The 15,952-nt window shown below is 54.8% G+C and overlaps 1 protein-coding gene across 3 annotated transcripts in view; it reads left to right on the forward strand.

The window, feature by feature from the left end:
• The window catches only part of LOC110215189 (septin-2), a 137,569-nt gene that overhangs the window by 21,348 nt on the left and 100,269 nt on the right, over positions 1-15,952 (forward strand). For all 3 annotated transcript variants that reach the window (XM_020996431.2, XM_078154453.1, XM_078154452.1), the window contains exons 3-5: positions 2,040-2,142; positions 6,901-6,987; positions 8,345-8,468. In XM_020996431.2, the coding sequence (XP_020852090.1) occupies positions 2,040-2,142; positions 6,901-6,987; positions 8,345-8,468 (314 nt within the window). The remainder of the gene's footprint in view (positions 1-2,039; positions 2,143-6,900; positions 6,988-8,344; positions 8,469-15,952) is intronic.

Below are 15,952 nucleotides of genomic sequence, written 5' to 3' on the forward strand. Positions count from 1 at the left end.
CTCTCTGTGGCTGTTGTTTCTGAGTGTATTCACCAGGTGGGTGCCAGAGCTCTTCAGGGAGCAGCCTGAGTTATAGGAGGCAGTGCAGTATAATGGGAATTGAGTCAGAAGACCTGGGTTCAAATTCTGGCCCTGACACATACAGGCGAGGTGATTGTGAGCGAGTGCTTGACCCTTTCTCAGAGTCTGTCTTCTCATCTGTGAAATGGAGATGTGCGTTGCCTTCCCTCCCTCCGAGGGTTAGTATGACAAGTGCTTTGTAACCCTTGAATCCAGGTAGAAGTGTCAATTACTGTTCCTGTTATTGCTGCTTACCTTTGCTTGGTAGGACTGGAGCGGTGGACTGTGGCTTATCATTCAGCTGCTGGAGAGGACCTTACTTTGGGAGACTCGCATTTTTTATTTGCAGGTTTCATCCCTGGAGTCTCTGCAGATCCGTGGGGCTTTTAAACTCTCCTCCCCTCAATGTGGTTCCTGGTCCTTGTGGACAAAGGGCAGCTCAGGTCACATCATGTCTCCTCAAATCACCTTCATTTTGCCCAGGACCTGGAGGTTGTGACCCCAGGAACTTCGGGGGCAGCTTGCTGGGCTGGGGGCAGCAGCCCCGTCACACTGTGGTCTCCTGACCTCCAGGCTTTCCTCTGTCCATGATTCCCTCCTGTCTCTCATGGAATATATGAGGAAGTCTTTTTTTTTTTTTAAGAATTTATTTAGTATTTTATTTTTCCCCAATTACACGTAAAAGCAATTTTTAACATTCGTTTTAAAAACCCTGAGTTCCAAATTCTCTCCCTTCCTCCTTCCCCACCCCCCTCATTGAGAAGGCGAGTAATTTGATATAGGTTGTGCGTATATAGTCATTGAAAATATATTTCCTTATTAATCATATTGTGAAAGAAAACATAGACCACAAAAAAAGTTCAAGAAAAATAAAGAAAGTGAGAAAAGTCTGCTTGAGTCTGTATTCAGACTCCATCAGTTCTTGTCTGGGGATGGATAGCGTTTTTCTTCCCAAGTCCTTCAGAGCTGTCTGGAATCATTGTGTTGCTGAGAGTGACCTGGTCAGTCACAGCTGATGGCTGCACAGTGCTACTGCCACTGTGTACCCAGGACTTTGCATCAGCCCATGCAAGTCTTCCCAGGTTTTTCTGAGAGCTCCTGCTCATCATTTCTTAGAGCACCATAGTATTCCATCACAATTGCATTCTGCGGCATATTCCACCATTCCCCAGTGGATGGGCCTCCTGCATTCCAGACCCTACAGCTTCCCCTGAAGGTTGCCGTGAAGAGGTGATGAATTTGTCTCCTGGAGGCTGCCTAGATAGTCCTTTCCCTGGCCATGTTCTTGCTCCTTCGTATCCAGCCTTTTTAACTAGTACTGTCCTTCTTGGGTCTCTTCCCAACCTCACCCTGCCCTCCCATGATGCATCGGGATCCCTTGTCCTCCTGGTAACAAACTATGGTCTTCCCATCCTCCTCCATCTTTTTGTGATTGCAGAAACCTGGCTGTCCCCTGAAGACCCTGCAGGCCTGACCGCCTTGTCCTTTCTCTCCTAGCCCTGGTGCTCTGGGCTGGGGGGGGGGGTAGGAGGCAGTGTGTGCCTTGTAGCTCCCTGACACAGCCAGCCCTCCCTTAGCTGGAATGCTGTACCCACACCTGCTGGCTGCCTCCATACAGTACGATTTTGAGCATTACGTGGCTGGAATCCACACGTCCCCAGTTTTCTGTTTTACCAGTGGCTCCCCTGCCCATGTAGTGATGGGATGAGTCATGCTTGGTGAATGGAGCAGGGAGAGCCAGGGGTGGGCATCCTTCAGTGACTGTAGGGGGGAGCCTGGGGAAGGCTGGCAGGGGAGGGCGGGGATGGGGTGAGCAATGCTGCAGCCCCTAAACGCCCCGCTTGGTCTGAGGCTCGGTGGGACCCCACTCACGTAGCACATGGAATGAATGTCCTTAGGACCGTCAGGGCATCACCGTCACGCTGACCTCTGTGCTGAGAATGTTGTGTTCTTCTAATTAATTCAGTCTTCTTTTCCAGCTTCCTTCTGAGACAGCGGGCTACGTGGGATTTGCCAATCTGCCGAACCAGGTGCACAGGAAGTCCGTGAAGAAGGGTTTTGAATTCACCCTCATGGTGGTTGGTGAGCCCCTTTCCTTATTGGGGCTCCAGGGGGCCTTCTGCTTTCAGTACCAATATAGGTTCAGTTCTAATTAGAATGAAATGTACCCCAAGAGCTGCTGCTGTCAGGGTGGCTGCAGTGCCAGGACCGAGCCCACTGTGATGATGTGTGGTGGGTGTTTCTCTGAAGATTTGTCCTTCCACATACTTTCAGCTGTTCATATTAAATTTAGACTAGACCCTCTTATTAATCATGAAACAGGCGTGTCTGAAGTGTGGATCAAGTGTTAGGCCTCTTCTGAGGAGCACAGGTGAGCCAGCGGCTCTGCTCAGGAAATGTTCCTTTGAATGGAGAAGACCACATACATATGTGTAGCGTGTAGAGATGCTGGGCACCATGAGTACAGAGGGCTCTGGGGAAGGAGTGTGATGGCAGCTGGGGGTGATGAGGGGCCTGCAGAAAGGTGAGAGGGAATATGTGCGTGATGCGGGGGGCAGCCAGTGCAAAGGCGTGGAGGTGGGAGATCCCCGGGGCTGAGGAACAGCCAGTTTGCTGGTGTGGCAGGATCGTTGAGCATGGAGAGGGGATTAGTGTGTGGTCAGGCTGAAAAGGCGGGAAGGGGCCGAATGGTGACGAGCCTGCAGAGGTATTCACCTGGGATCCTGGGTCTCATCTGACTTTGGCCTTCACCGAGGTTCTCTCCTCATGCATTGAGGTGGGTTGGAGGTGACTTTGGTCCCCTGGTGTTAACCTTGGCCACCTTCCCACAGGGAGAGGCTCTGTGGACACACCTCACAGGGGGGCTGGGTGTTGGGTGTTGGGTCCCCTGAGGGCCAACCTGGCTGACCGTGGAAGAAAGTATGTCTGTCTGTCAGGGGTAGATGTCTTGGAGAGATCAAGGAAAAAGTGTTATGGGAATTTTAAGAAGGAAGGGAGAACTCAGGGGGGGCTTCACAGAGGAGGTGGCATCTAAGGTGAGCCTGGATTGATGGAGGGAGGGATTTCTGCAGTTGTGAGGCGGGGACAGGGAGTGGTGGTGTCCATTCAAGCATGAAGGAGTGGTGTGAGCAGGGGTGGAGAGGCGGGATAGGACAGATGAGGATGGGGGATGGAGAAGGGCCCAGAGATGTGAGGGGGGCCAGTACAAGGTAGGGTTTGCACAGGTAGAGGGCAGGTAAAAGGCCTTGAATGCCAGGGCCGGGAAAGGATAGACTCTAGGAGGTAGGTGTTACAGGGCTTTGGGCAGAGGACGCCCGTCACAATGGAGGAGCAGTAGGAAGCTTACTCGGGTGGCACCGAGGAGGTGCTGGAGTGGAGAGGGAGGGGAGGCCAGAGGCCTGGAAGTGCTGAGGACCTCGGTGAGGCCAGCGCCTCCCTGTTCTTCCTCATTCAGGCCTGTGTGAGGCCCCGGGAGGCCCCGGGCAGCCGGTGGAAGGACGGAGGTGGAAACGAGCACAGTGAGCTGGTTGGCCGAGACATTAAACAGCGTTAAGGCCAGGAGAGACAGCGTGGCCCTAGGCTGAGTGCCAGAGACAAGTCCAGCGGGTCCGTCGTGGAAGTGAAGCCAGACCCTGCACCTAGTCATCTTCGCTTTCTGAAGCGGTCTTTCCACGCGCGTGGCCTCCAAACAGCAAGTGGCAAGGCGTGGGCTCCGAAAGCGAGGTCTAAGCATGTCGCCAGGCGGGCAGCATCATGGCGCTCAGCTGGTGCGACCTGTCTGCACATGGATGGGTGGCCACTGACTACCCAGATGTGGAAGACAGAAGGATAATTCAAAGCTGCGCTGAGATCGCTTCAGACAGTCTGACCTGCCCACACGGCCTGGGTGCTTGGGAGCAGCTGGGGTGGGGGGGAGTCGGTGCCAAAGAGCAGGCTTATAGTCCCCTGGGAGCGTCTGGCTTTCTAGTACAGGACCTGAGGCTTTATTCACATTTGTCATGTGTTTCTTTTTGAATTTTCTGTTGATCTTTTGTTTTTATGTCATCTTCATTTCCTCCTTCATGCACAGTCATCCCCCATAACAAAGAAAGAAAAGAGGGGAAAAAAGAATTAGCTGGCACGCTATCATCGTCGTCGCCATATGTTTGTAAGCACCTACTGTGTGCCAGGCTCTGGGAGTGCCAAGAAGGTCCCTGCCCTCCAGGAGCTCACCGTCTCGGGGGGAGAGCGAGGGCGAATGGGAGGACTCTAGTCCCATGGCACATTCTTTTGGCACGTGTGTTTTAGCCAGCGTGGTCCAGCCTTTGTGGCTGATGTATCTTTGTGAGTGGATGAGAGGAAGTGAGGAAGTGGATGGCAGGTAGAGAGAGCTCTAGGAGAGTCGTCGTCACCGGGCTGTGGCTGGCTGGGCCTTCTCCTTCTTGTCTGGCCTGGCTGTTGTTTGTACATGACCCCTGGGCTCCTCTGGTTCCAGACAGGCAGTCATTGGGGGTTTCTGTGATGTAGTCTTTTGCAGACCCCCAAGCCTCTAGCATTCAGTACCACTTTGTTTGACTCTCACAATGACCCTGGGAAGTAGATGCTATCATTATCCCCATTTTATGCATTAGGAAACTGAGGCAAAAAAAGGTTACGTGACTTGCCCAAGGTCACAGAGCTAGGAAGTGTCTGAGACCAGATTTAAACTCAGTCTTCCTGTCTCCGAGCCCAGTACCCTACCCACTGTGCCACCAGGCTGCCACGATTGGGTCCTCTTCTGGATGGGAGTATATCCCAAAGAAAATCAAAATGGCGATAGCGTGCAAGATTGGCCTGGTATACCAGTATGTGTGATCCTTCCTGTCCGAGGGCATTCTCCCTTCATGTGGGAAGGGCCAGCAGCAGACAGGCATCATCATGACAAACCGACGGTCAGTAAACATTACTGAGCACCCGCTGTGTGTGAGGCCCCGTGCTAAGGGATGGAGATACAGAGAAAGGCACAAGACGGTCCTGGCCTGGGCATCCCGGAGACCTCTGACGGGGCGTACTCTCCACACATCTGCTGGCCGTGTTGCCTGGGTATGGACAGCAAGAGCTCTGAAGGTAGAGTCTAGCGGTCTGTGTCTTTTCTGGTCACAGTGCAGCAGAAATCACCCTGGCAGAGAGATGAGTGTTGTTGTCCCGTTCAGAAGAATGCAAGACCAGGCGTTTCTGGATCTCTCTTAGAACCTCCACTTCAGCAGACTTGGGTCTAGGGCTTGCTCCCTGAGGAAGAGAAGGGGATGCTCTGGAGACCCAGACCCTGGTGAGCTTATGCCGGCTACATCCGTGAGGATACAGAGTGAGGAGAGGGGCATATGGAGACCCAAACCCTGGTGAGCTTATGCTGACTTCATCCGTGAGGATACAGAGTGAGCAGAGGGGCATGTGGAGACCCAAACCCTGGTGAACTTATGCCTGCTATATCCATAAGGATACAAGAAGAGCAGAGGGGCATGTGGAGACCCAAACCCTGGTGAACTTATGCTGGCTACATCCGTGAGGATACAAGAAGAGGAGAGGGGCATGTGGAGACCCAAACCCTGGTGAGCTTATGCCGGCTACATCCGTGAGGATACAGAGTGAGCAGAGGGGCATGTGGAGACCCAGACCCGGTGAGCTTATGCCGGCTACATCCGTGAGGATACAGAGTGAGGAGAGGGGCACATGGACAATTCCTCCAGGGCTGCCGGGCCTCAGAGGCCCTAGTGCCCAAGCAGGACTTCAGGGCCCTCCGAATGGAAGGCTTCTTCTTTGGGGACTGTCTTCTCACTGCACCACCTGCTTCTGAATTGCTTCGGGGAGCAGCGGCTTGTCCTCTTGGGGAGGGTTTGCTTTGTAGACACAGTCAACAATAGCTTGTGGCCGGTTCTGATAAACAAGACTGGGGATCAAACCAGGCAGTACTGGTTGTGATTTTTTGAGAAGGAGGTGTGGCCCAGGAGTGTTTTTCCTCTTGTGTCCTGCCTGGGCTCCCAAGGTGGATTCCAGACATACTTCCAGCTGTGGTTCCTTGGTTAGTATTAAGAGTTAAGCCCAGCCCGGGGGCTCGGAGAACAGCGTGCCCATGGGCATCGGCATTCTGGTCTTTGGTTTGCTTGAGAAAACAAACCACCTATAGGAAAATACCTCACAAGGACTGATTAGGGGACCTCGAGGTGTTTGGTCCACAGAGAAGCTGGGAGGCACGGAAAGCTCTCGGCCAAGAATCTGGAGGCTTCTAGGCCTACATGGTCCCACAGCCCCAGCCAGCAGCGTGTCCCAGGGCCGAGGGGGCCATGGCAGGGGCAGTGAGCTTCTTGGCCCTGGGCGTCTGCAGGCAGGTGGGGATGTTCTGGAGGGGGCTGCGCCCTCCGAGGGTTGTGATCTGTTTGTACCTTGTCCTGAATCAGAGGAAGTCATGCTGCCAGTTGTGTTTAAAAAGGTTTATACAAAGGAGTCCAAGCTTAGGTTTGATTTCCTGCCAGGGCAGGCCGGGCCAGGGGAGACTTCAAAGCCCACAGTGAAGGTGCGGTGAGCGATAGGGCTTCTGAGTGCCCCCTGCGGCCCAGGCCGGCGGGTCTAGAAACCCCGACCAGTCCTTGGGGGGCGGGGGGCTCCTGGATCAGCCCTTTGGGCTTAATCTGTCACACTGAGCATCTTGGTGAAATGTCTGTCTAGGTAGACACTCAAAGCTCTCCCCCTCTTTTGGGTCTCCCTCAGGCTTGTGGAGGCAGCCCTCCAGTGGGGAGGGGTCTGCATTCCCTGCCTGCAGCTTGGGTGTGAGTGCAGGGGCATACTGAAGAGAGCAGTACACTGAACCGCTGGTTTTACTTCTAGGTGAATCTGGCTTAGGAAAATCCACCTTGATTAACAGCCTGTTTTTGACTGATCTTTATCCAGAACGATACATTCCTGGAGCTGCAGGTATGTGGGACACAGGCCTGTGTGTGTTCATGCAGGCCAGTGGGCAGGAAAGCTCGCGAGCAGAATGAGTCGGAGCCCTCCCTGCCGGTCCAGTGACATGGCCAGTTGTCAGGCCACGGGCCTTGCTCCAGTCCAGGGCCTCTGGGAGGTGAAGACCAAGTTCTGGCGGGTGTGTGTGACAGAGTTTAGTTCTGGGGAGCAGCCCAGCCTCTGGCAGAGAGGCTCCTGGCAGGGGCCTGGGTTGTTGGAGGGACCCCCTTGGGAATGTGCAGCACTGAAGGCAGCCCTTTCTTTGTGCTGTCCAGGTTCTAGTTCCGTGGGCCTCTGGTAGCCTGGTGGGCACGCCCTTTGCTCTTTTTGTGCAGTTGGGGTTAAGTGACTTGCGCAGGGTCACACCACTGGTAAGTGTCTTAGGCTGACTTTGAACTCAGGTCCTCCTGACTCGGGGCCCCAGCTGCACCACCTAGCTGCTCCCATGCCCTCTGCTCTTGAGCAGCTTACTGTGCTCGTGGGAAGCTGGTGTGTCCTGACTGGCCTCTGCGGCCTGGCCCTGGCCGTCTTCCTCTGGCTGGGAAGGCCGTCTATGGTGCTCTGCTAGGCTGAGGCTGGGGGGGAGGGCCAGAAAAGGGAGTGCGTGGGGGTGGGCTGAAGACTCCAGGCTCCCTGGCTTCCTGGAGCAGGTAGGAGAGTGACCAGCTGCTCCTGGAGGACACATACTCTGGTTTGTCTCCTCTCGTCCATAGAATCCCTTTCCCACTGAGCAAACGCGGTGCCATTTAAGGGGAAGCCCGGTGTGCTCTGTGTGTGGGTCCCAGGGTGGTGCCAAGGAGGGCACGCCAGACTTGGAGTCAGGAAAATCTGAGCTTGAATCCTGCCTCAGACACTTCCCAGCTGGGTGACCCTGGACCAGTGTCCCCCTGTCTGGGCCTCAGCTTCCTCATCTGGAGATGGGGGCAATAATAGCACATACCTCCCAGGATTGGCGTTTACACACGCCAAGCGCTTTGCACAGTTAGAGGGGCTCCTGAACTACGAGGGGCCTTCCCCCCATCCTGACCTTACGTGTACAACCTGCCTGCTGCCTCTGGAGGCTCAGCTGGTGCTCTCAGTGCAGAGCTTGGGGAGTCCCGCGGTGCTGGGCTTGCCCTCTGTCCTTGGAGGACTCCCTCCCTCCAGGGCTTCATCCTGGGACAGCCTGCAGCCAGCCGGGGCAGTGTTCTGCCCAAATGCCCCCAGGGGCCTGTGCTGCCGAGGCCCTGGGGGGCTTTGCCAGGGCCTGCAGGGGCAGCCTGTTAGAGAGGCAGTGCCTTTGTGTTGGCTACATGTCTAAACTGTGAACTGCCCGTTTCTATTCCAGAGAAGATCGAGAGAACAGTTGAGATTGAAGCTTCTACGGTGGAGATCGAAGAGCGAGGAGTGAAACTCCGGTTGACGGTGGTCGACACACCGGGATATGGAGATGCCATCAATAGTCAAGACTGGTACGTTTAAGTGGGCGTGGTGGGCGCCAGGCTCAGAGGACTCCCGCAAGGACACGCCCTGGTGCCGAGGGTGCTCCTGGCTCAGAGCCTCGGGCAGAGGCATGCCTCATCACTTACTGTGTGCCAGGGCCCAGGGCACAAAGACAGGCAGAGACCTCTGGCCTCAAGGAGCTCACTTCACTGTTTGGTGTTCCTCACTGCTTCAGCCTGGCTGCTCAGTCTAACAAGCCAGTGCCTAAAGACCAAGTGTGGATGAAAAGGCAGATTTTAGGCCGGGCAGGTTTGTAAATGGGGCTGCCTTCAGGAACGCCGTTCCTGGGGATCGCCAAGAGCCCGCAGGGGCTGCTTAGGCGCTCCTCACACCTCTGGTCAGTGTTTTATGTAGCTCTTGTCTCCCCAGTACCGAGGGGAGCATTCACGTTCGAGGACGTTCCCTTCTGATGAGCCCCACGTGCTTTTTGGACTGCTCGCTCAAAAAGGCGGAGGTGGGGCCGGGGCAAGGTCGCGGATGCCATCGTGCAGAGAAAATGCTTCTATGGCTCCGTCTGTCCAGCAGAGGCCTCAGGGCCAGGCTGGGAGGCCCCTGGTCTGGCTGTCCAAGTGCAGACTGGACCAGTGGCCTGTGTCTTCCTGGAGGTGCCATGACTGTGTGTGTCACTGAGGAAAATGAGCAGAGAGGCAGAGAACCGGGCAGGGGGGCTAGGCCAGGCCTGCCCGGGGGGGCCTCTGCAGCACTTGAGAGAGAGCAGCAGCATCAGGGGCTCAGTCAGACAAGCTGCCCTGAGCACTTATTAAGTGCCTACTGTGTGCTCTGGAGGAGCTTATGTTCATTGGTGCAGCTCTCTCTCTCTCTCTCTCTCTCACACACACACACACACACACACACACACACACACACACACACACAGCTAGCTATATACCAAATGCACATCAGTGAGGCCCAGAGCAGCCTTGGCAAGGAAGGCACGGCCTCCCATGGCACTGTGACTCAGTTTGTGAGGAAGCCAGGAACGCCCAGAGGGTGGTTTGAGGAGAGGGAGCATTCTAGTCCCTGGCGTCAGCTAGCGCTTGATAATGGTGATATTAATGATGACGATAAACATTTCTGTAGTTGCCACTACATCGTGCTAAGTGCTCTTTACAAGTGTGATCTCATTTGATCCTCGCAACAACCCTGGGAGGTAGGTGCTCTTATTATCCTCATTTTAGAGGTGAGGAAATGAGACAAATGGTGAAGTGACTTGGCCAGGGTCACACAGCTAATAGCTGTCTGAGGCCAAATTTGAACTTGGGTCTCCTTGATTCCAGGCCTGGTCATCCATTATGATGCCACCTAGTGGCGAGACACAGGAATTAATAGTTGATCCCAGAGAGTTCCTAGAGATGCAAAACTCAGTAAACTCGAGCTGTTTTATTTGCTGTTGGTGACCAACTTGTAATTATACATTTTTACCTTCGGAGACACAGGCTCACCATCGCAACGTGGTCGGGGTTCAGCTGGTCCAATGTTATTTCATTGGTACAGTAGAGCAGTGTTTACAGAGTCTTTCAAATTTAGCAGCTCAAACCAAGAAAAGCTGAATTTTGGAAAACTCTGATGCCTTAAAAAATGTTAGCAGCTCATTTTGACATCGTTGTTAAACTTGAGTTTGTTGAGAAGGGGAGCGTCATGGTCAGATCTGCAGCATGGCCGCTGGGTGCAGGGTGGATCAGAAGAGGGGAGGGAGAGGGGCAGCTAGGTGGCACAGTGGATGGACCACCGTTCCTGGAGTCAGGAGGACCTGAGTTCAAATCCAGCCTCAGACACGTAGTACTTCCTAGTTGTGTGACCCTGGGCAAGTCACTTAACCCCATTGCCTAGCCAAAAAAAAAAAGGGGGGGAAGCTAATGAGAAGTCCCCTGTCCTAGTCCTGGGGACACAGGAAGGTCTGTGTGAGTGCAGAGAGGTAGCGGGGATAGAAATGTCACCATCAGCCACAGATCAGCTGCGTGAAGGACACGCATGAGGGAAATGGAAGTCAGGGAGAGGCCAGTGTAGCCTCAGCAGCAGCCCGGAAGCTCAGAAGCCCGGGGCTCGGAAGGAGGCGGATGAGATCGGGATTGGACATCCTGGGCCAGCTGGGGACGCAGAAGCCTGACTCAGATGGGATTGTCACTGCTGAGGCTTGTTGGACCTTGGGCAAGCCCCTGAGGTGAAAGCGTGGGCTGCCCATTTACGGAGGAGGCCCTGAGGGCCAGAGAAGCTGAGACTCTTGCTAAGAAGGCTTGGAGCCCAGCTCTCTCTGGAGCCCCTCTCCCTGCCCCCTTTTTCAGTGGGGGGCCGTTCCCCTGGCCTCTCTGGGAGTGACTGGGATCAGAGAGCCTGGGGTTTGAGGAGGCTGCTGTCACCAAAGGGAAGGGAGGGCGGGCACAGGATGGGACCTGCCCACTGCCCGCCTGGCACCATCTCTGTAGCTAGCCTGCTGGGCCGCTAGCCGCCAGCTCGGGTCTCCAGATTCCCTCTCCTGATAGATGGGGTTGGACCGGATTGTTCCTTGAAGGTGTTCTTATGCAGGGTTGCTTGCCAACCTGGGTGCTTTCATTTCTGTTTCTGAAGCACGGTCACTGTTGGTCACTGTCGACAGCCGCAGCACCCACGTGGACGGGCAGTCGGAGCCCAGACTGAGCCTGTGCGGCCCGGCGGGCAGCCTGGCTCTGCAGTGTCAGCATCGGGAGTGTGTCCAAGGGGTGGGTGGGCCTTGAGCCGTGACCTCTGCCTGTCTATTTATCTCTGCCGCTTCCTCTGAAGCAGATGTCTCTGCTGCTAGGAGAGGGTGCTTGGGGGGAGAGGGGCTGGACAGGAAAATGTGGGGAGGGTCAAGGGGAAGGACAGCCTTGCAATTGTGAACGAGACTTCTGGCTTTGAGTGTCTCGAGGAGTGTGCGCGCCCTTCCTGCGTCTTTGTTCTGCGCCTCCTGACATCTTGAGCACAGTCATGCTGAGAAGGGGCTGAGAAGGCAGAATCTCAGCCACACCGAGTCCCTCACCTTATTAACCGCTCCCCCTGCCTCCCCCAGCTTTTAGAAAGGCATCATGGGTGAGCAGAAAGCATGCTGGGTTCCTAGGCCAGTTGACTCGCGTTCAGATCTTGGTGCTACCGTTTTGTGACCCTTGGTTTGCACATCTGTAAAATGGGCCAGTAACCACAGTACCACCTACCTACCCTGCAGGGAGGTTGTGAGGGTGGTGCTTTGGAAGCCTGTCAGTGCTGTGTAGATGGGAAGGGTCATTGTGGGGAATGAGTAGGGCGTCTCCTGTGTTTGACTTGTGTCCTCAATGGCCAGTGCAGAGCAGGCCCTGTAAAAGTGTGTCTTCAAAGAAAATCAGTTGCTTTGATCATCAGGGGCTTAACAGCATTTATTTTTTGTGAGGAAGTTTAATTCACGACAGTGTATCTGCCACTGAATTCTCTCTCCTCTCCTGTGGCCCCTCACCAGTGGCCCTATGTGTCTGAGTCACTTAGCTCCTGGCACAAAGGGCGACAAAGTCAGCATTGTTTCCCTTTCTCTATGGCCAAGCTCTGCTCCAGATAGCCCTCTTCTCAGCCCATCTGCCTTTGGTTCTCTGGGTGCCTGGGGCAGGACAGCTGGCCTTTGAGTATCCGTCCATGCTCCTCTTCCCTTCACTGGTGTGGGTAGCAGCCCCCCCTCTATCCATCCGTGCTCCTCTTCCCTTCCCCGGCACAGATGGCAGCCCCCCTCTATCCGTCCATGATCTTCTTCCCTTCACCGGCACAGGTAGCAGCCCCCCTCTGTCTGTCCATGCTCCTCTTCCCTTCACTAGTGTGGGTAGCAGCCCCCCAGCCCGCAGGAGGTGGCATTCATTGGTATCTCTGGCTGACCTTTTGATGAGCTGCCCCAGGCTGGGCCTTGGATAGAGGTCAGTCAGCACCATTTATTAAGCACCTACTCTGTGCTGGGCCTGGAGCTAAGTGGAGAAAGCGAATCCCTGCCCTCAAGGAGCTTACATTCTAATGGGGAGACAATGGAGAGGGGCAGGGGAAGGGTCCCCAGGCTTCAGGCCAGCACAGGAGCCTGATGGGAAAGGCAGTGATGGCTGGCCTGGAGCCTCCTTCAGTGGTGGTTCTGAGAGGAGGGGCCCAGGGGCTGAGGCGACTGCCATGGTGGCAGTTCTGGGGCATGGTGGGACGTCTGGGGGAGTGCAGCCAGGCAGGAACTGGAAGTTTGTCTGGGCCCCTCCTTGAGTCCCTCTGATCAGGTCGGCGATCACCTCCATCCTGGGAGGAAGGCCTGGGGGACGGCTCCCAGGCATCCCTCAGCCCAACCACAGATGTTTGTGAAGCACAGGGCATGTGGGGTCCTGTGCCATGCTCAGAGGAGACAGACCAGTGGGGGCCACCATGTTGGAGGACACCTGCCTCCTGGTGGCCCTGGGTGCCCTGCCTGTGTGTAGGCCCTGGGGTTCGGGCGAAAGCCCAAACAATGGGCCGCCTTGTGTTGGTAGAACACAGTGCTTTTTATTTTTTTTTAATTAACTTATTTTGAGTTATCAACATTACTTCCATAAGCTTTTGAGTTTTAAATTTTTCTCCCCCTCCCTCCCTCCCTCTCCAAGAAGGCCTGCAATCTGATATGGGCTATACGTATACATTCCTATTAAACATGTTTTCACATTAGTGATGTTGTAAGGAAGAATTAGAACCAATAGGAGGAACCACCAGAAAGAGGAAACGAAACTCAACAGAAAAAAAAATCAAATAATATGCTTCGATCTGCATTCAAACTCCATAGTTCTTTCTCTGGATGTGGATAGCATTTTCCATCATGAGGCCTTTGGAGATGTCTTAGATCCTTGCATTGCTGGGAAGGGCTAAGTCTATCAATATTAGTCATTGCACAGCGTGGCTGTTACTGTGTACAGCGTCCTCTTGGTTCTGCTCACTTCACTCAGCATCAGACCTTGCAAGTCTTTCCAGGTTTTTCTGAAGTCAGCCTGCTCATCATTTCTTATAGCACAATAATATTCCATTACATTCATATACCACAGCTTGCTCAGCCATTCCCCAATTGATGGGCATCCCCTCAATTTCCAGTTCTTTGCCACCACAAAAAGAGCTGCTATAAATATTTTTGCACATGTGGGTCCTTTTCCCATTTGTATGATCTCTTTGGGATATAGCTGGGTCAAAGTGCTATTGCTGGGTCAAAGCGTATGCACAATTTTGTAGCCCTTTGGGCATAGTTCCCAATTGCTCTCCAGAATGGTTGGATCAGTTCACAACTCCACCAACAATGCATTAGTGGAACGCAGTGCTTTTTGAGGCACTTTTGTCATCATGAACTTAGGGGATCTCCAGAGGCAGCTGGGCAGGCAACAGATGAAGAAGCCAAGGCTCAGAGCTAGGGAATGTTCTCCTGTTTCTTTTTCTTTCTTTTTTTTTTTTGGTTAGGCAGTGGGGTTAAGTGACTTGCCCAGGGTCACACAGCTAATGAGTCCTAGGGAATGTTTTCAAAGGGCTAGGTGAACCTGCAGGCGCTCTATCTGTGTCATCTGGTGATGGCAAAGAACCTCAGCCACTAGGGAGTGCCGCTGTGCCCTGGGCCCAGCGTCAGGAAGGCCTGAGTTCAAATCCAGCCCCTGACGTTTACTAGCTGTGGGACCCTGGGCAAGTCACTTGAACTGCGTGTGCCTCAGTTTCCTCCAATCAGAATGGGGATGGTAACGGTGCCTCCCTCCCGGGGTGGTGGCCCGGACGTGGAAGCATTCGCGACGCTCGCTCTCTCAGTGCGAGCCCCTGTCAGCGCTCTTGCCTTGGCTCTCGGCCACGCCTTCTGCTCCGCGGTCATCCAAGGGCCACTGGAGCAAACTGCTCTTTCCTGCCTCGGGGAGGGGGGCAGCGCCAGGGTGATGGGCAAGACGGGCAAGTGCTGGGGTCCAGCTCTCCGGGAGCTTCCTTTTCAGAAGCGGTTGTACAAAAGTAGCTGGCATTCTTTTTTGTTCTATTTTTTGGCCAGTCAGCAACCATTGATTAAGCGCCTGCTGTGTACCTGGCACCATACCAAGTGCTGGGGATCTCTGCCCTCATCTAGTTCACCTTCTAATAGGAGAGATCATACAGACCGCTGTTTGCGGCATACCTGGGCGGTGATCTCGGGGAAGGCCCTACCATGGGGTGTCTGGGAAGGAAGGCAAGGTCTGAGTCGAGTCTCCAGGGAAGCCAAGGGTGGCCAGAGAAAGGCATGGGGCTGAGAGACGGCCTGTCCTGTCCCACAGGCCCCGCAGGGCCCACAGAGTGAGCAGGTGTGAATGGGTGTCTGTCTGCCTTACTGCAGGAAGCAGCCACTAAGGAAAAGTGTCCTGGATGGAATGGGCTGCCCCTTAGTGGCTTGGAAGCCCTGAGGCAGAGAGTGGCCCACTCTGTGTCCCTGTCGGTGGAGCGGTGGCTGAGTGGCTTGTCGAGGTGGGGGTGGCACGAGGCCAGGAGGGCAAGGGCCACGGGCCAGCGTAGGTGGCCGTGGCGTCTCACTGCACCTCCCTGGGTCTCACTCAGCGTTAGTGTGAAGAGGTTCTTCTGGCCTCCGTTTTCAGTGTGTTCATTCTTCCAGCACTGGGGCTTGTTTTAGCTCGCCCCGGTGTCCCTCACCCCCACCCCAAGCTGGAACATCTGCTGTGGATGTGTCTGGAATGCAAGTGCAGCATATGCCCCCGCTCCTGAGTGTGGAGAGCAGAGTGATGTCAAGGCAGGTGTTTCCTGGAAGTCAGGCGGCCCTGTGCGTTGCTTGCCGGGCCAGGTCTGGAGGGGATTTACAGCAGCCAGGCTGGGACAGGACGTGGAGGCGAGGCTGTTTCCACCAAAGGCTTGGCCAGGAATATTCTCCCCCATTGTTTGGGCTTCCCCTCCTGCCTGGGCTTCAGATTCCTCTGAGATGCTCACGAGGGATTATCCTGAGGGGTGGGTGTCTTGGTGCTTCAAGGAGCTGGGGTTTTTGGGGGTGTGGGCACTGCCCCCTCAGTAACTGAGGAGCTAGGCTCTGACAGTTGCTGTGGCTCCCAGTCATTGTCCTGCAGCCATCCTGACATTGACCTTCTTGGTCTTGGCTAGCCCCGGCCTAGGCCTGGAAGCCTTCCCACTTGGGTAGCACTTACTGGAGATTTGCCCTCCTGGTGCCTCGGCCACGGTGAGGCACGTTGACAGCCAAAGGAATTGTCTGCCTTTCACCCCAGCTCCTTTCTGGGAGAGTGCAGAATGGCACAGGTGAGGTGGGCCACACACCTTTGGAGAGGCTGACCATTGGTACTCAAGAGAATGCTCATAATCGAGGCATTTCCTAGGCTGTTGGAGCTGGGAGGGGCCTTTGGATGAGGAGCTGGCTGGCTCTGGGAAGGAGGGGCTGCCCGGGCTCTGTTTTACTGATGGGGAAACTGAGGCTGAGGGAGCACCAGGGCTGGGAAGGATCTCAGGGACTGTGCAGTGCAGCTCCCAC

This window comes from Phascolarctos cinereus, unplaced genomic scaffold (assembly GCF_003287225.1).
Source record: "Phascolarctos cinereus isolate Bilbo 61053 unplaced genomic scaffold, phaCin_HiC Scaffold_4;HRSCAF=312, whole genome shotgun sequence".
Classification (NCBI taxonomy): domain Eukaryota; kingdom Metazoa; phylum Chordata; class Mammalia; order Diprotodontia; family Phascolarctidae; genus Phascolarctos; species Phascolarctos cinereus.